Source organism: Chlamydotis macqueenii, chromosome Z (assembly GCF_036417535.1).
Source record: "Chlamydotis macqueenii isolate bChlMac1 chromosome Z, bChlMac1.mat, whole genome shotgun sequence".
Lineage (NCBI taxonomy): Eukaryota > Metazoa > Chordata > Aves > Otidiformes > Otididae > Chlamydotis > Chlamydotis macqueenii.
The window spans coordinates 41,327,895-41,346,298 of record NC_141593.1 but is presented as its reverse complement, the minus strand read 5'-3'; the positions used below and the strand labels follow the sequence as shown (position 1 = coordinate 41,346,298).

Here is an 18,404-nt window from a genome sequence, read left to right as displayed (position 1 = left end):
GGGCCGGGCCCTCTTGGCTTTCTCCCGGGGGGACCGGCAGACCCTTGCCCGGGTGCAGCGGCCGCCCCGCCGTGCCCCGCTGCTGGCCGTAGGGCACAGCCGCCACCTGCGGCCCGACCCCGCCTCCCGGCCGCGCCCGGCCCCGCGGGGCGCTGGGGCGGAGCAGGGCTCGTCCCGTCCCGTCCCGTCCTGCCCCGCCGAGCCGACGGCAAAGTTGTGCTGCCGCCGCCGCTGCTCGCACCGTCCCGTCCCGTCCCGTCCCGTCCCGTCCCGTCCGGCCGATGGATCCCGAGGCGGCGGGGGACGAGCTGTCCCGCCTGCGCGCCCTGTTCCTGGCCTGCGACACCAACGGCTCGGGCCGCATCGAGCGGGAGGACTTCGCCGCGCTCTGCGCCGAGCTGCGGGTCCGGCCGGCCGAGGCCGAGGCCATCTTCCAGCGCCTCGACAGCGACCGCGACGGGGCCATCACCTTCCCGGAGTTCGCCCGCGGCTTCCGCGGCGCCACCCGGCGGCGGCCCGGCGGCAGCGAGACGGAGGGCGACGAAGAGGAGGCGGCGGCGACCTGGGGCGCCGCGGGGCTGGAGCAGCCCTGGCGGGACTTCGAGGTGCGGCTTGGGGACGAGGCGAGGTACATCCCCAGGTAAGGCCCGGGCCCGTCCACAGCCCCCCACCCCTGATTCCAGGACGGCGGCGGGAGGGGCGGTCGCCCCTGTGGCAGCGGGGCTGCGGGCGCGGGGGCTGCGCGTGCCCGCCGGGAGCCGCGCGGCAGGAAACGGCCAGTGCCACCGCGCGGCGGGGGAGCGGGGCCTGCTGGCAGCAGTGCGCGCCGGCGCCGTGCCCAGAGGGGAGCGGCCGTCCCGGAGCGCGGCCTGGCCCCACGCCCGCGGTGCCGGCCGGTGCACGGAGCCCTCCCCGCCTCTGCCTGCCGCCTTTGAGGGCCCCCCAGCCCTGCCCCTGCGGCGCGGAGCCCCTGGCTTGCTTCCCCCCGCTGCTCTGGCGGGCCCCCGCGCCGGAGGGTGGGGCTGGTGAAACGCGCGGGGTGCGAAGCGCTGCCAGCTCCGCACACGAAGCTTTCCCCTCTCCCTGGCGAGCCCCAGCACCTTTCTCGCAGCCCTAACCTCCACTTTCCTGATAAAGGCAGGGAGGTGCCGCCTCTGCCCCCAGCTTGGCAGGGTTCCCTAAGTCCGGCTCTCGGGCTGAGGAGCTCGCTGGGGTCCGGGGGAGCCTTTACCCTCCTGGTTGGGGAAGCGAAGACCATCGATGGGAGCTTGGTTTGGGATTGAACCCAATTACTGCGGGTCTGTTGGTGCTGAGCTGGTTCCGGTTGACAGAGGCACATTTTGGTGGTTTTGCAGTAATCTGCCTCAAGCCTGAGGTCCTCAAAATTAATATGAAAATACTGGCCATCGAAAGTACAGAGCGATTCTGCTTCATTTAAACATTGTTATGTAAGGTAGAAAACAAGCAATCTGAGTTTAGCGGCTTGGCAGGTAGTTAAGAGGCAGTCAGAAAAAATACACCCATGATTTATATCCAGAGAGACTGTGTCAGGTCGCAGTGGGTCCTGGCTGTGAGGTACACAGAAGCTAAGAAAAAGCACATTCGTTTCTGTGTAACTTTTATAACAATCGAGTCGAAGGTACAGTTTGTGTTACAGGAGCATTTGTTGCACCATTGGCAAATTTTATCGTACTAGTCTGCATGTAGTGCACCTTAAATTCTTACCTACTCCAGTAATTTGGTTCTAGACACTTTTAAAAATGTGTTCAGATTATCAGGTGAAAAGTTTCTTCAAAGTAATTTTCAGTTACTTGACCTGCTGCTCATGTGCACAACTGGAGCCGATTGTTCTTTTCATTTTGGACCGGAAGGGTCAATAACATTGGTTAGTCTTATTGGACTGCTCGGTTTCAGATAGATCAGTACAGGTTTTTCATACAGGTTTTTCTTGCCTAGTTCATGATGCTTCACTGCTCTGTACTTGCTTTCTACAGAAAGAGAACAAAAAAAAAAAAAAAAAAGCAGTTTGAAAATTTTCAAAAGCAGTTCATAACTTGAAATAAAGCCGGACAAAAACTCAAGAGAAGATGGAAAAAAATCTGACTTGTGAGCAGTGGTGGCTTGCGAAAGCATCTGTCTCCTTTTGGTGATAAACCTGTCTCAGTATATTGGTTACTACGTGTGCGGCGCAGTTTGGATACGGTCTGGCTCTTTTTCTCAGAGGATAGTAGGAGGGAAGGGGAGTAGTTTTTGTTGGCTGGAGTGTGCGGAGACGTCCTTTAGATTTGTTAAATTTATCATGACACAATGTCATTTATGTTGTGAGTCTCATGCATCAAAATTGCAAACAGAACTAAATTTTGGTAGTTATATACATGTGTGTCAGGTGGGCAGGAACTTGGTGTAAATGCTTCCTATTCATGTTCAACTTTATAAATAGCTTTGAATCTCCTTCGTGTTTGGCTGTATTTGTTAGGTGTGTGCCAACGTCAGCTGAAGAACAGTGTGCCCTTTGTTTTTTGTTCGTTCTCTTTCCTATCGTGAAGTGCTAGAAGCAGATCTGTGTTACAGCAGAGCTTTTTTTCCGTTTGTGGCCCACATCTTTTTTTGGGGAGATGGATAAGTACATTTTTTTTTAATGTGAATAGTACCACTGAAATCATTAGGACCACTTGTGTAATTAATGAATACATGGAAATTGTTTGAGGAGTCTAGGCATAGGACAGATTTTAAGCAACAGAGTATAACAAAATAATGTAAAGTGCAAATTGGTACTTCAAAAAAGTTATTTATCTCTGTATTGAAATGATTTAATTTTTTTAGTTGCTTATCAGTTCAGTTTTTTTTTTTAAGGAAAGGCAGTATTTTAAAGACAGCCCTAGCTTGGAACACACCTGCATCTTCAATACTATAAAACAGTTGGTGTCCTCACATTGTGGTTTATTACTGCTTGTATGTTTGCTGTAACATTGACATTGAAAACTGTGAAAAAAGTAATTAAAAAGAAAAAACTCCTCAAGCCCAGATAACTGGAGTTAGTTGTCCGTTTTTTTTTTTTTTTATCTTGATCATGTGTATTTTTTATCTCAATCATTTTGAGGCTCCGTCCCTCAAAATGCTGTGCGTTCTGTGCCCAATCTAGCAAAGCACCAGCACATCTGCTTTGATGCTGTTGTGGTTTATATAGAGAGAAGCAAGGCACAGCAGATGGAAGTCGTGAGATAAAACCAGGGTTGAAGTCAGGTGAAAATTGCACGGTAAACACCTGTGGTCTCTATCATTCCTGAGCTTGATCGAGTGCTAATGGAAATCAAGGAGTAATTTTTCACTGGTGTCAATGCACATGGTTCAGCCTCTGTTTCTGCAGCTGAGCTTTAAAAGCCGTAAATAAGCTTCCGTAGCGGGGTGTGAAACCCCATGACAGATCAACATCCTGGCCCAGTCCTCGATGTAGTAGCAGGCATTAGATGTCACATTGTTTACTGTCAGGTATGGCCTTGTTCCTGGTACTAAAATGAGCATATACTAAAATAAGTGTATTTTGAATTTAGCTGATTTTTTAAAAAAGATAGTCGTATTATGGGATGGATCCTGCCTCTCCATAGTTTGGTATATTGATTGCACAGTGGCTGCAGTTAAACAGGAAGGGTAACGTCAAACATTCTTTTCAGCCTTGCTCCTTCGCTCCCCATATGAACAGATTTTTGGGACTAAATTAAGTTAGATTTCTTGATACGGTGGTCACTGCGAGTCAAAGTATTGTTTGCTTTAGTCTTTATACATACTCAATGGGCAATTGTGCCCCAGCACAAAAGAAGTGGAAAGCCTTTCCAGGCTGATGACCTAATATGATGTATGAAGTCAGATTTTAGTGGAATTGCATTGAGACTTGGGTTTTGGTGGTTGTTTTTTTTTGGTGTTCATCTCATTTAAAATGCAACTACCCTGCTGTGTTATTATATTCAAACAGGTATAATGAATAATTAAACATACAAATTGCAATGCTTTTAGCTTGTATGTAGCGAATTTCCAGCTGGAAATGTGAGCCATAGGAGATCTGTTTTATTGAGAACTTGTGCAAACCTCATGAAGTTCAACAAGACCAAGTGCAAGGTCCCACACCTGGCTTAAGGCAATCCCAAGCACAAATACAGCCTGGGCAGGGAATGAATTGAGAGCAGCCCTGAGGAGAAAGACTTGGGAGTGCTGATGGACAAGAAGCTCAACGTGAGCCGGCAGTGTGCCCTTGCAGCCCAGAAAGCCAACCACATCCTGGGCTGCATCAAGAGGAGCGTGGCCAGCAGGATGAGGGAAATGATTCTGCCCCTCTACTCTGCTCTGGTGAGACCCCACCCAGAGTACTGCATCCAACTCTGGAGGCCCCAACATAAGAAGGATATGGCCCTCTTGCAGTGAGTCCACAGGAGGGCTACGAAGATGATCAGAGGGCTGGAGCTCTTCTCCTGTGAGGACAGGCTGAGAGAATTGGGACTGTTCAGTCTGGAGAAGAGAAGGCTCCAAGGAGACCTTACAGTGGTCTTCCAGTGCCCAAAGGGGGCCTACGAGAAAGATTGGGAGAAACTCTTGCAGGAGGTTGGACTAGATGACCTTTAAAGGTCCTTTCCAACCCTAACTATTCTATGATTCTATGTTCAGAAGAACATAGAATGTCTAAGAAGTATTTGCAATGATACAGGAGCAGACAAAGTTAAGAAACTTACCTGTTTGGTGCTCCAGGCAGTGAGTGCTCCAGTGTACTACCTGCACTGGAGAGGTTTAGCCCTTGGCTGCACGTTCTTTTTTAACATGTGATCAACCTCAGACCTCTCTGGATTTCAGCAGTAAGACTGAAAGGTTCTCTTCACGCTCCTAATAGGCATGTGGTCCTTTGAGCATGTGGGAAAGTCTCATAATGGCAATGCTTTTCTGTTCCCCAGCTTGAACAAAGAATGATCCAACATCCACTCTCATTTCAAGAGAAAACCTATACTTATGAATGCTATGACAGTTATTTGTATCTCTAAATTACAGGCAGAAAGCTTCCCAGAAAACAGGTTTTCTGACCTTCAATCAGAAAGAACAAAAACTTGTGACTGCGTGTGCTGTATGCGTTATGTATTGTTGGATCACTCTGGGATAAGCTCTTCTAGTCAATTTTTGTGTGATATTTGGCAAATTGGATAATCTGATTGGAAAAGGAACTAAATTCATATGAGCATGAATGGGTGGATGTATCTGGAGGAGAAAGTTTGTATCCCTATTTAGAGTTAAATTCTTCTGCTTCTGAGAGCCCTCATACTTCATTACTTTGCTTTTAGTCTTGGGATCTATTTTCCTTGTGGGCCTTCTACTTTGGGCCAAGCTGACTTTTTCCTTGGACTCTGATTTCAGCATTGCCAAACTGTGAGATTTTATGCATCGTACAATTCTAAAGTCTCTTAATGTGATTATGGTAACAATTCGCCCCCAGTCCTGTCATCTGGAGCTGTATAGAAAATCTGGATCTGAGAGACATGATAAAATGAGGAGAGTGCTGTTTTTAACATGAGCTACTTAAACTGTGAAGATAGGCAATGCTCATGGGAGCAGTGCTGCAGCAAAGGAGAGGGGCTCTGCTGCGTACAAAACCTGTCGTGCTCTTGCTGTCATGAGGCAGGATGGATTTTTTGCCAAAGACAATACAAAGCAAAGGATCAACTCTTGTTAGCAGTTTGTATTTACTTCCAAGAGATGATGAGCCGTGGTATCAGCACTGGAGAGATTTCCCTGGGAGTTGAAGTGTGTTCCCCAGAGATGGGATGAAGGCCAATCTTGAGGAAAAACAAATGCTCAGTCGCCCCTTGTCACAGTGCTGGAGACAGTATCTCTGCTGTAGGAATGATGTATTGTCTTTTAACACATCTCGTGACAGGGATTTGACGAATGTGCTCTGCTGGAGGTGTGATGGATGCCTTTGTGCGAGCTAGAAGGCTTTGAGCTACCTACTGCTCTTCTGTTTTCTGCTTTAATCAGAACAGCATCTGTGCCAAATAACTTAAGCACTGTAGCATTCGTTTTCCTGGTATTTTCATGTTGCACACTCTTTTGTTGTAACTGTATCCTTTGGAGTGTTGTCCTTGTCCACAGACTTCATCTTTCCCTCCCCATCCCACGGTCTTTTCCACTCCTGCTGTACTGGCTCCAAATCACACCTCTGTCTTTAGGCAGGGAATAGTATTTATTCCTTGCAAACATTAAAAATCCCTTCCCGGGAAATCAGCCCTTGGCCAGGCTGTTGCAGATTTGTTCACCGTCTTTTGATGCAGCCTGTTTGTGAAGGGGAAGTTACAAAAAAAGAAAAAGGTGGTGTTAAAAAAATCCATAGTGTTTCAGGTTGGGAAATACCTTGAGTTTTACACCGTGTTAGCATTTCATGTAATCTACTTTTCCTTAAGGCACTTAATCTAGGAGAAAATGTTAGGCCTCAACTGTGACAAAAGTAGATCCTTTCCAATTTGAAACAGATTTGGTCAGTCTCTTCTAGTGGCTGATATGATGGCATATTCAATGTGTCTGCTTTTCAGGAAAAGGTATTTCTCTATCCGTTGATGGCACACACAGGCTATTGGTCTCCAGTGTAAGGATGATTGTCGGATGTGTAATGCTCGATCTTTCTCTTGCTCCGACCACTCAGCTCAGACCTTCCTGGATCAGACCACTTTATATTTTGTCCCTTCATGCCCATACTAGAGCAGAGCTGCTACAAATAATGAGTAATTTTACAAGCTCACCTACACTGGGAAGAGACTGTTAGAATAGTGTTCTAAAACTTAGGAATAGGAGTATGTTACCAGCCTGAAAATAAGTGTAAGTGTAGTGGTGATTATCTTTGCTTTTACCTGCACCTACAAAAGTAGAAACTGTATTTTTCCAGTGCTTGCAAGATGTCTGGGTCAAGGAAACAAAGATAAAGTGTTTGGGGACCTTAAGTCTGCAGGTAAAAACATGGATAAGAAGTGAAGATGGAGGTCAGTAATTACCAAGTAGTAGTGTTATGAAAGTGCACAGAAGGACCTACAAAAACAGTCCTGCTGGGGAACACTTTGGTCTAGTTTTCTTACCTCTCAGTACAACTCTTGCCCAGCTAAGCCTGACAGCCCATGTGTAGCTCCCACCTAAGTGAGCCTTTACCTTTTTTGCTGCTTGTTGGTCCCCACAGTGCTCTGCACAGGGGGCCCTGAAATTGTGCTGCTCACTTTGTCAGCCTCCACCTTTATAAAGCAAACCCAGGGAAACATATGCAAAACAGCAATGGAAGAAACAGTGAATCTTCGCCATGTGAATGAGGGAAGGTGGAGTATAACATGTAAGATACTGAGCAACCGTAGAGTTGCTCTTTGATGAATTCCATCAGCTCTCTTTGAGCTGCATTCAGAGTGTGGATCATTAGGCAAACGGTCACTGTACATTCAGCAAACCACAATAATACTATGAATTGGCATGAATTAGCATAGCTCTGTCGGATAAATGAAATTATGCCGCTTATATCATCTAAGTATCTGGTATCTCTAATCCCAGTATTGTTTTTATTAATTTTTTCCCCTCTCTTTTGCTCTTCCTGTATTCTACCATGGTATTTTAAATCTATTGTATTGCAAATTGCATTATCATCAGGGCAGTTTTATTTTGTTTCTGTAGTTCTCTCAGGAACTCAGAAACCATGTGAGAAGAGTTAACTTAAGCAAAGTTACTGTAATATGAAGTTGTGCAAATAGTGACTAATTACACTTACTAATTTTACAGGCAGCTTATGTTATAAAACCTTTGAGATGGGGTAAAGTAAAGCCAGAGCAATACTTGGCCAGAATACTGTACTTTTTTGGGTACTAGAGTTTTGTGTCTGTACTGCATGGTAGGTGGCGTAACCATAGTGCCAGATTGTCCATAGGGACAGTTTCTTTCATGTCATATATCAAAAAATACTCTTTCTGTGCATTAGTATTTGTGAATGTCTACAGTCTGTTAGTGTGGAACTCAAAGGGGTGCAGCTAAATCCATTTAAAAGTGGTTTCAAGCTTTCAAGGAAGACCAGTTTTAAAGTATGAGCCTGAGCATTTCTGACGAATTTTGCTGAAGTTGAAGTAAGAGCATTCAAGTTGCCTTTTTGCCCAGTGAAGAGACAGACTGTTTAGAGTTAAGGAGTCAGCTTGGTGAAATTAATTTGTGAAATCTTCCTTGATAAATAATTTGCAGAAAGAAATAGCATGTATTCAAGGGGAACTGGAGACAAACAAACAAATTGGGCAATGTTCCTTTCAACTTACCTGTCCTGCTGCAGTGGTGTCACTGATATTTACAAAAGCATGTGAAAACAGACGAGTGATTGAAAGTATGGAAAGAGACGATTCAAAACTATTCCACTCAAAGTCATCCAGTACTTACTGCATGTTAATACAGAGTGCATACAGCTGCATCCTTCTAAAATCCTGTGTATCTATAAAATATTATTACAATGTGGTTGCTGCTAATTCATCGGAGATACTTGGAGTGATTAAATCAATAGCAGTCTCCCCAGTTCATAAGAGTGTATTACTTCTTGCTGAAGGCGTAAGTGGTTAAGCAGAGTCCCGTCAATTTTGTTGCATGACTTCAATTTGTCCTCTGTTTTTTGGTTGCTGCAGTAGTTGTTGAGTCATGTTCTTTAATTAAGATTTCCTGTAAAGTTGCTATAGAGTGCTGTAAAGTGCTATAGGGAAGTGTCACTGAGAATTTCAGTGGCCAATTTTAATCTAAAAGAAGCCTTCCAGGCCCTTTCCAGGATCCGCAGTTGTGGTTGTATGGATATTGTTTTGCTTCTTAAGCCTAAGCACTGCTTTGTAAAACTGAGTCACTGAGATATTGTGAATCCGTCTAGATGGTAGCTGGTCACTGAGCTAAGGAGGAATAATAAGTATAAAGAGGTTTTGTATCACAGAGGGAGAATAAACTCTCATAATAACTACTCTGTGCTTCTGACTACTGCATCTTAAAGACTTAGCTGTATGGCAGAGGCTCAACAGCCTGGAGATCCTGATTTCTATCTTCAGTTCTGGTATGTGTATTTGCATACATTTTGAAAAGAAACTGCAAGAGGGAGTGGCTGTGGCATTCTTACAAAGAGAACGAAAGCTGCAGTTCCACTACAAATGTATTCTGCTCCTGGCACCAAATAGAGTAAGCGAAGGCCAGACTAATTGATTCTCTACTCCCATCAGCGTAAGACACTGTACCTTCAATTTTGCTACCCCATGAATAATCTGTATAGTAAGAGGCCTCTGGTATTAACATTATGCATGTGCTATTTTTGAGCACAGGATTTGTAGTAGGATGTAAGGTACAATGTGGTTTTATGGATGTAGCTTCATTTGATTTAAAGGCAGCAGCTGGTCAATCAAGATGGGATGAGAAAGATGGAGTACCGACATAACCCTATAATTATGTGGAAAAAAAAATTGTGTAGGTCCTTAAAGATTCAACCTTTAATTTGATGACCTGTGATCTGGAAGAGAATCAGGAAAACATTTGCTCAAGAAACAAATCAAGTAACAAGTAGTTTTCCTCCTGTTACCTTGCTTTCTAGGAAACAAGGTTTTTAGTAAGCATCTTGTTGATGAAATTTAAAGGAAATATAAAGGGAAAAAAGAAAATTTCAGAACACAGATTTCATATTTGTATTTCTGAAAATCATATATGTTGACCTAGATTGTGCTTAGTTTATCTGCCTTCGAAGACTGATACACTCTGTCCATCTCACTGTGACTAGTGCCATTTCTATTTTACATATGACTGATTTATAGCAACTGTGTGCATACTCACACTGTTTGAAAAAGTGACATTCTTCAGCAGCTAATTCTGGATATGCACAATGTCTGCTTTATCTAAAGGAGTTTATTGGATGTTTTGTCTGCAAGAGTTTATTGGATGTTTTGGTAAGCAATTTCCATCTCTGAAGGACAACTGCTGTAGTGCTAGGAATTTATGAAATGCGGCATACATTATTACCAACTTGCAGTCCAATTATCAAAAATAAATGGAATTTCAAATGGAGAGACTGGAGAGGCTACATTTTGTAATGTTTCAAGTACAGCCAGGCTCCAGCTTTGAGCTTACCCAAGGTTGCTGGAAGTGTGGTAGGAATTCTGTAAATGGTAACACCTTGAGACATTGCACTTACTGTTTGTCTATCTACCTTTACTTGGAAATCAGTATCTAAATGCTGGAAATCAGCTTTACACTTGAAATTTAATTGAGGTCTTTTGAACGCAAACCTCAGACATTTTATGATACACGCTATCATCAGAACTGTTCTGAAACTGTTGTGCAGTAAACCCTTTAGCACAGAAATCTCACATTTGTCTGTACGTTGTAATAGTACAGAGTGAAAACAGAGCAGATTTAAAATCTACAACCTAATTTTTTTTTTGCTTTTCCTAGATTTAATACTTCTGATGGTGCTGAAAATGTCAGTGTTGTTTTAATGCAATGTTGTTGCTAACAAAAATGTTCTTAACAGTTTTTAAAATGCAAATTATTAATTAAGTAAACACATTTGGGGAGTTCTTTAATGATATGTTATTTATATGTAGTTTGTAGCATCTGATGATCAGATAAATCTGTGTGTTACTGTGACTATTTGTGAAACTTGTAAACTTTAACCTCTTTTAAAAATATATTTTGAAAAAGAAATAGTGTGCGTACATTGGAAGATATTCAGAGCACTACATTAAGTTTAACTTAACTTCTGGAAATACTGAATACAGCTAATCCATTAGCCTTTGTAAAAGAAACCCTTTGCAATACAGAAACGTGTGTACACAGAAATGCCCCTGGCATCAGTAAATCTGATGTGCTGCTCTTATGTTTCTGTATATTGAAATGAATGTCAGCATTTCATCTGGAAACAGATTTTATGGTGCCCTGAAATAATTCAGTTGTTTAAAATGGGAACTTGAGCTGTAGTAACAATTATGGCACTGTTGTAACAAAGTAAGTTGTACCTTCAGTGGGGAAATCACATAGAAGTGTTGGTAATCTAAGCTGTGGAATTGCTTCAAGTGTGAAAAAATGCAGAGAATATACACTAATTGTTGATATCATGTATGTGATGAAGGTATTAAATAGCACTGCCTTCATACAAGATCAAAAAATAGCTAATGGGGAAAATAATTAAATTAGAGTTTAAGCTTTCCTTTAACAACAAGAGAAGGTTATGTATTTATGATATGTTAGGTATGGTGTTAGACTGGAACTTGCAAAACATTATTTTTGTTTGCATTTCTGCCACTGATATGCTGTATTTCCTCATTACTAGCCTACTTCTTCCACCTTTCTAGACCTTTTGTTTCCTTTTCCTTTTTTTCTTGTTTAATTTTTAAGTCCTTGAATACTTGTTCATGTTCTGGCATATAGTCTATGTGGCAATCAGCTTCAATTTTCCTTGGCTGCTAAATTCTGTTATAGAATTTCTCTTGTATATTACCTTATAGTAATCCAGATATTGGAATTTAGCTGCCATGTAACACAAAGGGTTACATGGCGTTACTAGTGGTATGATCAGAAATCAGTGCTTCTTATGCAGTAACCTGTGTAATAATGTTTTGGTGCTTATGCTAGTCTTTGTTTTTTGTATCTTGTCAAGATTCTTCACTTTAACAATTTGTCATAGTTTAGCCCCATTTGGGACCAGACTAAGCAGTCTCTCTCTCACTCCCCCCACCCTCTGAGGGAATGGGAACTGATAATATAAGAAAAAAAGGCTTGAGATTTGAGATAAGGACAGGGAGAAAATCCTTGAAATTACTGTTACAGGAAAAACAGACTCAACTTGGGGAAAACTTTTGGTTTATTAGTAAAACCAAAGCAGGATAATGAGACAGAGAACAAGATAACCTCCATCCACCCCTCCCTCTTCCCGGGCTTAACATTATCTCTACCACCTTCCCCCCACGAGCGGCACAGGGGAGAAGAGGGGGTTACGGTCAATTCATCACACATCATCATCATTTTACGCCGCTGCTTCGTTGGGGGAAGAACTCCTCACACTCTTCCTTTGCTCCATCGTGGGGTCCCTCCCACGGGCCACAGTCCTTTGTGAAACTGCTCTGGCATGGGTCATCTCTTCATGGGGCGCAGTCCTTCCAGAACAGCTGCCCCAGAATGGGCCCTCCACAGGCCACAGCCTCCTTCAGGAATCCGCCTGCCCCGGTGTGGAGTCCTCCATGGGCTGCAGGTGGATCTCTGCCCCTCCATTGCTCTCTATGGGCTGCAGGGGGACAACCTGCTCCACCATGGGCTGCACCATGGGCTGCAGGGGAATCTTGGCCAAGAGCCGCATTACTCCTCCCCCTGCTTCTTCACTGACCTTGGTGTCTGCAGGTTTTCCTCTCACCAGAAATTCTTCACAACAGGCAGGCTCTCAGGTTCTCTTCACATCTCATCTCCTCTCCACTTCTTGCAGCCAGGCTGGACCGAGTTGGGCCCAGTTGGCTGCCTGGCGGGAGGCCAGAGGGTGAGGCCTGCAAGGCCCACAAGACTCGCACCGCCCCCTCTCTGCCCTGCTTCAGCTTCTTCACATCTTCTTCTTAGTTTTTTTTTCCTGTTTTCCCCTTCTTAAATACATTATTGCAGAGGCATCATCAGGGAACATTCTGCTACCAATTGGCTCGGCCTTGGCCAGCAATGGGTCTGCCCTAAGCCCAGACGAGTCCACTGGACAAAGTGGACTTCTTGAAGAAGCTGGCACCATAGCCCCCCCTACTAAATGAAACTAACACACAGTTAAAAGTGTATGCAACCTATGTAAATGAGTCCAAATAAAATGGAAATCAGAATATACTATTCTTGCATTGGAGCAGTTTTTAACAAGCAGTATAAATTTCAGGAGGGCTTTTAATAACAGAGGGACCTACAGAAACTTTTTTTGTTCTTATGTAGAAGATATATCTGTTATCTTTCACATGGAAATCATATACAGAATTAACTTCTTACAACAATGAATTTTTTGGGGTATAAAACAAGGCTAGCTTTATGAGGAGTGCAGTCATTCAAGACCAGAATTATTTAGTTTAAACCAGAGAGCTGTATTCTCATTTCCCCTACAGCTTGCCCCCACCATGCAGTGATACGAGAAATGTAAATGCTGTAAGTCTAACAGCTGAGGGAACATGGCACTTTTTTTTCCTTGAGGGTGGTATGATCACCTCCCTCTGCCTGCTTTAAATATCCATTTTAACTTTGGTTGTTGGCATGCGTACAATTTTTATTTCTCATGTAGCGTTTCTTCATGGATTATGATTAACATTAGAGACACCAACAAACTTGATATACATTTAGTGGCGTGCTCTTCAAAACACTATGAATAGAAATACAAAAAATTTACTTAAGCTAAGAAGCTTTTTCTACAGTAACTATGTTAAAGTAAAGAAGCTGGAAGGGTAAACACAATTTAGAAGAATTCAGACATATTATGCTGAGTGTTCAAAGTCTGTATTTCAGTTGCTAAATTTTAAAAATATGCAAAAAGAAAGGGATATATTCTTTTGTAATACATTTTTCAAATCTGTTGTATAACATTGTTCCACGTAATTGTGTTAAAATGGTATCTCTCTTTTTCAGACAAGAGCAAGTCAGTGTTCTGTATCAGAACATACACATAGTGGAACCAAGATTAATCCAGCCATATGAACATGTCATAAAGAACTTCATCCGAGAGATCAAACTTCAAAGCACAGAGATGGAAACCTTGGCGATTGCGGTTAAAAGGTATAGTGAGTTGTGTTTCTAGTTCAGTTATGAAGTTACTTTTGTTTCTATCAGACTTTGTTGGATTATGCTGGGAGTTCATAATGTCCAGTCCAAATACGTCGTGCGGAGTGTTTCCATAAACTGAGTTCAAAGGTTAGTTTATATACACATAGATGTGCATAAGCACATATAGCAGCTTGCAAATTATTGTGTTCCTGTTTTGGCTAAGTCCTGGACCAGAGTTTTGCAAGCTCTATTATTATCTTTAATGTCTTAAAACATTTTGACTGCTCTTCCTTGGCTGTAACTTTGAGTTTTAGCATACAGGCCCATTATATTTTCATTTTAGAAACCATATTTTTGCTCCTTCAGCTTCAAGGGCTGTATTTACCTATTTTAACTACTCAGCATTTGCAATCTCACATCATTGCTGCCAAAAGCAAACAGATTAGCTCAGGATAGAGATCTTGTGTGTGTGGGCAATGCAAGTTGCTGTAGTAGTACTTTTGAAGTCTCCTCATAAGATAACCAGAGGAGCCTTTTATCTCTGTAACTTAAATTTCAAAATGCAGATGTGATGTATTTCATTCTAATCATCAGCTGTCATCTATTATTTACAATCTAATTTGCCTGTGTCTTCAAATTGATTTGTGATTTTGATTCCCAACCAGAACAATTTCAAGGTCTGGGTGATGTTAAACTGTTTCCATGCCTGTCTGACTAATTTGTTTCAGCTGAGGCAGGCAGATGTGTTTCACACAACTTTTCTGTCAAGCCAGAGGGCAACTCCTAACAGAGTATTTACTTTTAAATTTTAGAGCTCAGGATAAAGCGGCAGTTCAGCTCAGTGAGCTGGAGGAAGAGATGGAACAACGGATACAGGCTGCAGAGCATAAAGTTAAAAAGGAAGTGAGTATTTTATTTTACGGAATTCGTAATTACCAAGCTCTCAGTGATCTTAAGTGGGATTGATGTCCAAGTGTGTTTTTGATCATGATGGGCTAACTCAGAGCCACCAAAGGCAGGGCCTGGATGAAAAGAAGCTATCCGTGAGATTAAAAATCTGTTCTTTTAATGCTTTCCCAAAGAGGAATGGCTACTCAAATATAATAAACTAGGAAAAAAAAGAACTCTTTCTTTTTTGTGAAAATATGCTGGCCCAGGGGAATTTATTTCTGAGACCACTTTTGGAAACAGATTGGAGAAAATGACCTTTCACCATAAAAGAAGGGAATCTAGTTCTCCTAGTAGATTAATTTCTCTAGAAAGTAATGCTTAGATCATTTGTTCCTAATTTGTATATCTGCTGGGAGCGATGATCTTTCTTTCCCCCATTCTCATCCTGCAACTATATTTTAGAGAGTTATAGGCATAAGATAGGGTAATTGTCATCAAAGTGTGTGAGGGCCTGGAGCTCCCAGAAGGCAATACAGTAAAACCACTCTACCTATGTTTTTTGCTTCGTGTTGAACTGTTACTAAATTCACAGAAAATAAAAGTAACTTTATAATGTGCATAACAATTTGTGAAAGTGTTCTAATGTGGACATAAGAAATGCATTCATTGAAAGGTATACTATGGGCATAATTATTGCTTTGTAAGACACATGATACACTGAACATCTGTATATTTGGTATAGATTCTTTGACCAAAGCATTTGCAGAATCAGAAGCAACAAAGTCTACCAATTTGCTGATTTTTAAATAGCTCATGGTAATTGATCTGTGAAGGTAAACTATGTTCTCATTTGCTTCAAACAGCATCTTTTTCTATACAAGAGGAAACACTCTTGCCAACCCGCAGAAGTCAGTTGTTTTCCTAGAAACAAAATATAATGACGTAAAAATGTTAAAGATATCACCCTAGCAAAAAAGGCATATCACAATATGTTTAACTAATGATGATGCAACTCTTGGCAGAGATAAACTTTCCATTTCCAGAGAGATTAAGCATTTATGTTTAGAAAACAAATACATTTGCTCTGGGAAATTTCTGTTCTGGAAACTGTGATGAATAACTGAAAAAAGCCCTGAAGATGCTTTTTCACTACTGTAAAAAGTTGACTGACATGTGCGTATTTGCTCACTCTGAGAACATACACAGTTGTGTACTAGCATTATGTAAAAACACATCTGCTATTAATTAATTACATTATTATTATTATTTACTACTATGTAAAAACACATCTGCTATCTGTGTTTCTCATCTTAAAAAGTCCTCAAATTGTCACCGAGTTGCATGAATTGCGATTTCACTATTCACACCTAGCTATAGATGTGAACAATGGGCTGTACTTTGTTTCTCAGGGTGCTCTTTTAATTTTCACTCCTAAGTTTTCCCTTGAGCTTGTAGCTCGGCATACTCCACCTACTAAAACGCCCTGAGAGTAAATGTAAGATATTTGCCTTGTGGGATTGTACTAAGACATTAATCTTAATGCCTGTGCTCAAGGCATTTTTTTGTTTGTCAGAGTGATCTCACCACCATGACACCTATGTCTGCGTGGCTGAGCCTCTCCTGTGTTTTGTTTCTTCAAGGGAAGCAAATAGTTACCAGCCGATACTTAGGAGTCCTATATAGGTGCCAACAGTAAGAGAATGCAGTTTAAGCTGGTTACTTTGATTATCGTTTTAACATGCGGATTACCATTTTAACAACACTAATGTCAGCGTGACCTACAGGAAAGCCAAGAATTCTGAGCAAAGTCCATATCTGTCTTTTTCATGTGAAAACTCAACCTGTCTCATTGGCAGCAGGTATGACTGCTGCATTCTGGTTTCTTGTGTTGTGAAAGAGTGCACTGAAGTCCCTGAGGAGTGACTGGGCTGTGTTAAACACATCCTCATTTATAGCACGTGGAACGTGCCATTCTTCTAATTGTGCTTGGCGTAACTTCCTTTCAAAATATCTCTGGTTTGATTAAAACAAATCTCAGAATACTGTACTTGGTTTGATATTCAGACTGAGTACCATATGAAACTAAATATGCTGTCATCAGCATACCTTTTACTAACAGGAGGCAGTAATATTTCTATAATTGCAAGCAAAATAATTTAAAAGAAAACCAGAAATAAATAAGTAATTGACAGTGGCAGAGTAATGTTGTTAATAGCGTATTGTATGACCGAGCCATAGAAGGCTGGTTTGAAAAAAAGGATGTAATGCCCTGATTTGTGTGCGGGTGTGTGTATATACATCTATATATCGAATATGCACTTCAAATTTCTGTACAAATAAAATTTGAACACTTCTCTTTCAGTTTATTTTTTAACACAACAAGAACGTTACACATAGGAGCTATGACATGAATAACAAACACTAAATTGACCCGTATCTTTGCTTCCACCTTACCATTTTATTTCTATGAATATTTTATAAGTGAATTGCAATTATAGAGTCAGCATCCTTGGATCTTAAAGAAGGCGCAGGTTGATGTAATCAAAAGACAAAATTACACACGTTAGTCTAAGGGAAAAGTGTGTGGCTTCCAAACTGATGAATGCATTTGTAAGAAATATTTGAAACCTGTTTCAACTTTTAATGAGAAAAAATGTTGCAGGAGAAGCGAAAAGCTGAAGAAGCACTAAATGAGCTGAAGCGCCAGTATGATACTGAAGTTGGAGATCTTCAGGTGACAATAAAAAAACTTAAAAAGGTAAGTGTGTTGAAGTCATGGCGAGAGTTTTTGAAGTGTTTTAAGAAGTGCTGACCTTATGAAGTGCCTTCCTCATGATAGCTAATTACAACTGTAGACTTTTAATTTAAAGTGTATTAGTAAATGGCAACTGCAAATAATTTTTTAGGTCGTGTTGTCATTCTATGCTGTGTTCTATCCTGTGCTATTCATTCTGTATAATTTCCTGAAATACTTAGGAAAGGGTCCAACTGTTAGACAGATTCTGTTGCCGAATAATTTTCTAATTCCAGCAAGTTGTTAGCACTGTAGTTATATAATCTCGTAAGTATTTGTAACTCATAGATTTAAATGAAATTGCCAACCCAAATATAGTACAGTAATATAGTGCCTCCTATCTGGTAGTGCCTTTCTCTCAAGTGTTAATGGTAGAAGTGGGTTTAAACTGCAATTTTAAACTGAAATTACTAGTGAAACTAGTTACTACCAGTCTGAACCTAACTCCAACCTGATCTTTTCGTTTGATACTTAAGCGTAAGATAAATTGGAATCTCAGATATGAATATTAGTTTGGGTTATTTTGTAGTTTGGGCTGAATTTTGTCATTAGTTTTTGCTGTAAGTTTTACCAGAATTATAGTGACGAATGAGGATATATTTTTGTTTCTTCGTATTGAATTGCACTTAAAAGAGCACTGATAGAAAAATGGAAATTCCTCACAGAAAACATGTGAGTTTGTAGTACAAATATTAGACAGATGAGGTAGTATGTAATTTTTTTTAACATTAGTGGGGATACACGTGTATATGTCTTCTCAACACCTGGCTTCTCTGTCACTAGTTATGTATGCATATTCAATACCTGCAGAGCGCAACATGTTCATTTAACGTTTTTTTAAGTATTTATTTTAAAAAAACATATAGAAACCCAGAAATTTTTGGAGTAACACTACCTACTCATGCATTTGGGAAAACTATGGATTTTAAAAACTTCAATAGCTGTAATATGT

The 18,404-nt window shown here is 41.4% G+C and overlaps 1 protein-coding gene across 2 annotated transcripts in view; it reads left to right on the top strand.

The window, feature by feature from the left end:
- Nucleotides 1-281: 281 nt before the first annotated feature.
- Nucleotides 282-18,404, top strand: part of RASEF (RAS and EF-hand domain containing) — a 32,479-nt gene continuing 14,356 nt past the window's right edge. For both annotated transcript variants that reach the window (XM_086770752.1, XM_086770751.1), the window contains exons 1-4: nucleotides 282-640; nucleotides 13,633-13,779; nucleotides 14,580-14,670; nucleotides 17,321-17,416. In XM_086770752.1, the coding sequence (XP_086626878.1) occupies nucleotides 282-640; nucleotides 13,633-13,779; nucleotides 14,580-14,670; nucleotides 17,321-17,416 (693 nt within the window). The remainder of the gene's footprint in view (nucleotides 641-13,632; nucleotides 13,780-14,579; nucleotides 14,671-17,320; nucleotides 17,417-18,404) is intronic.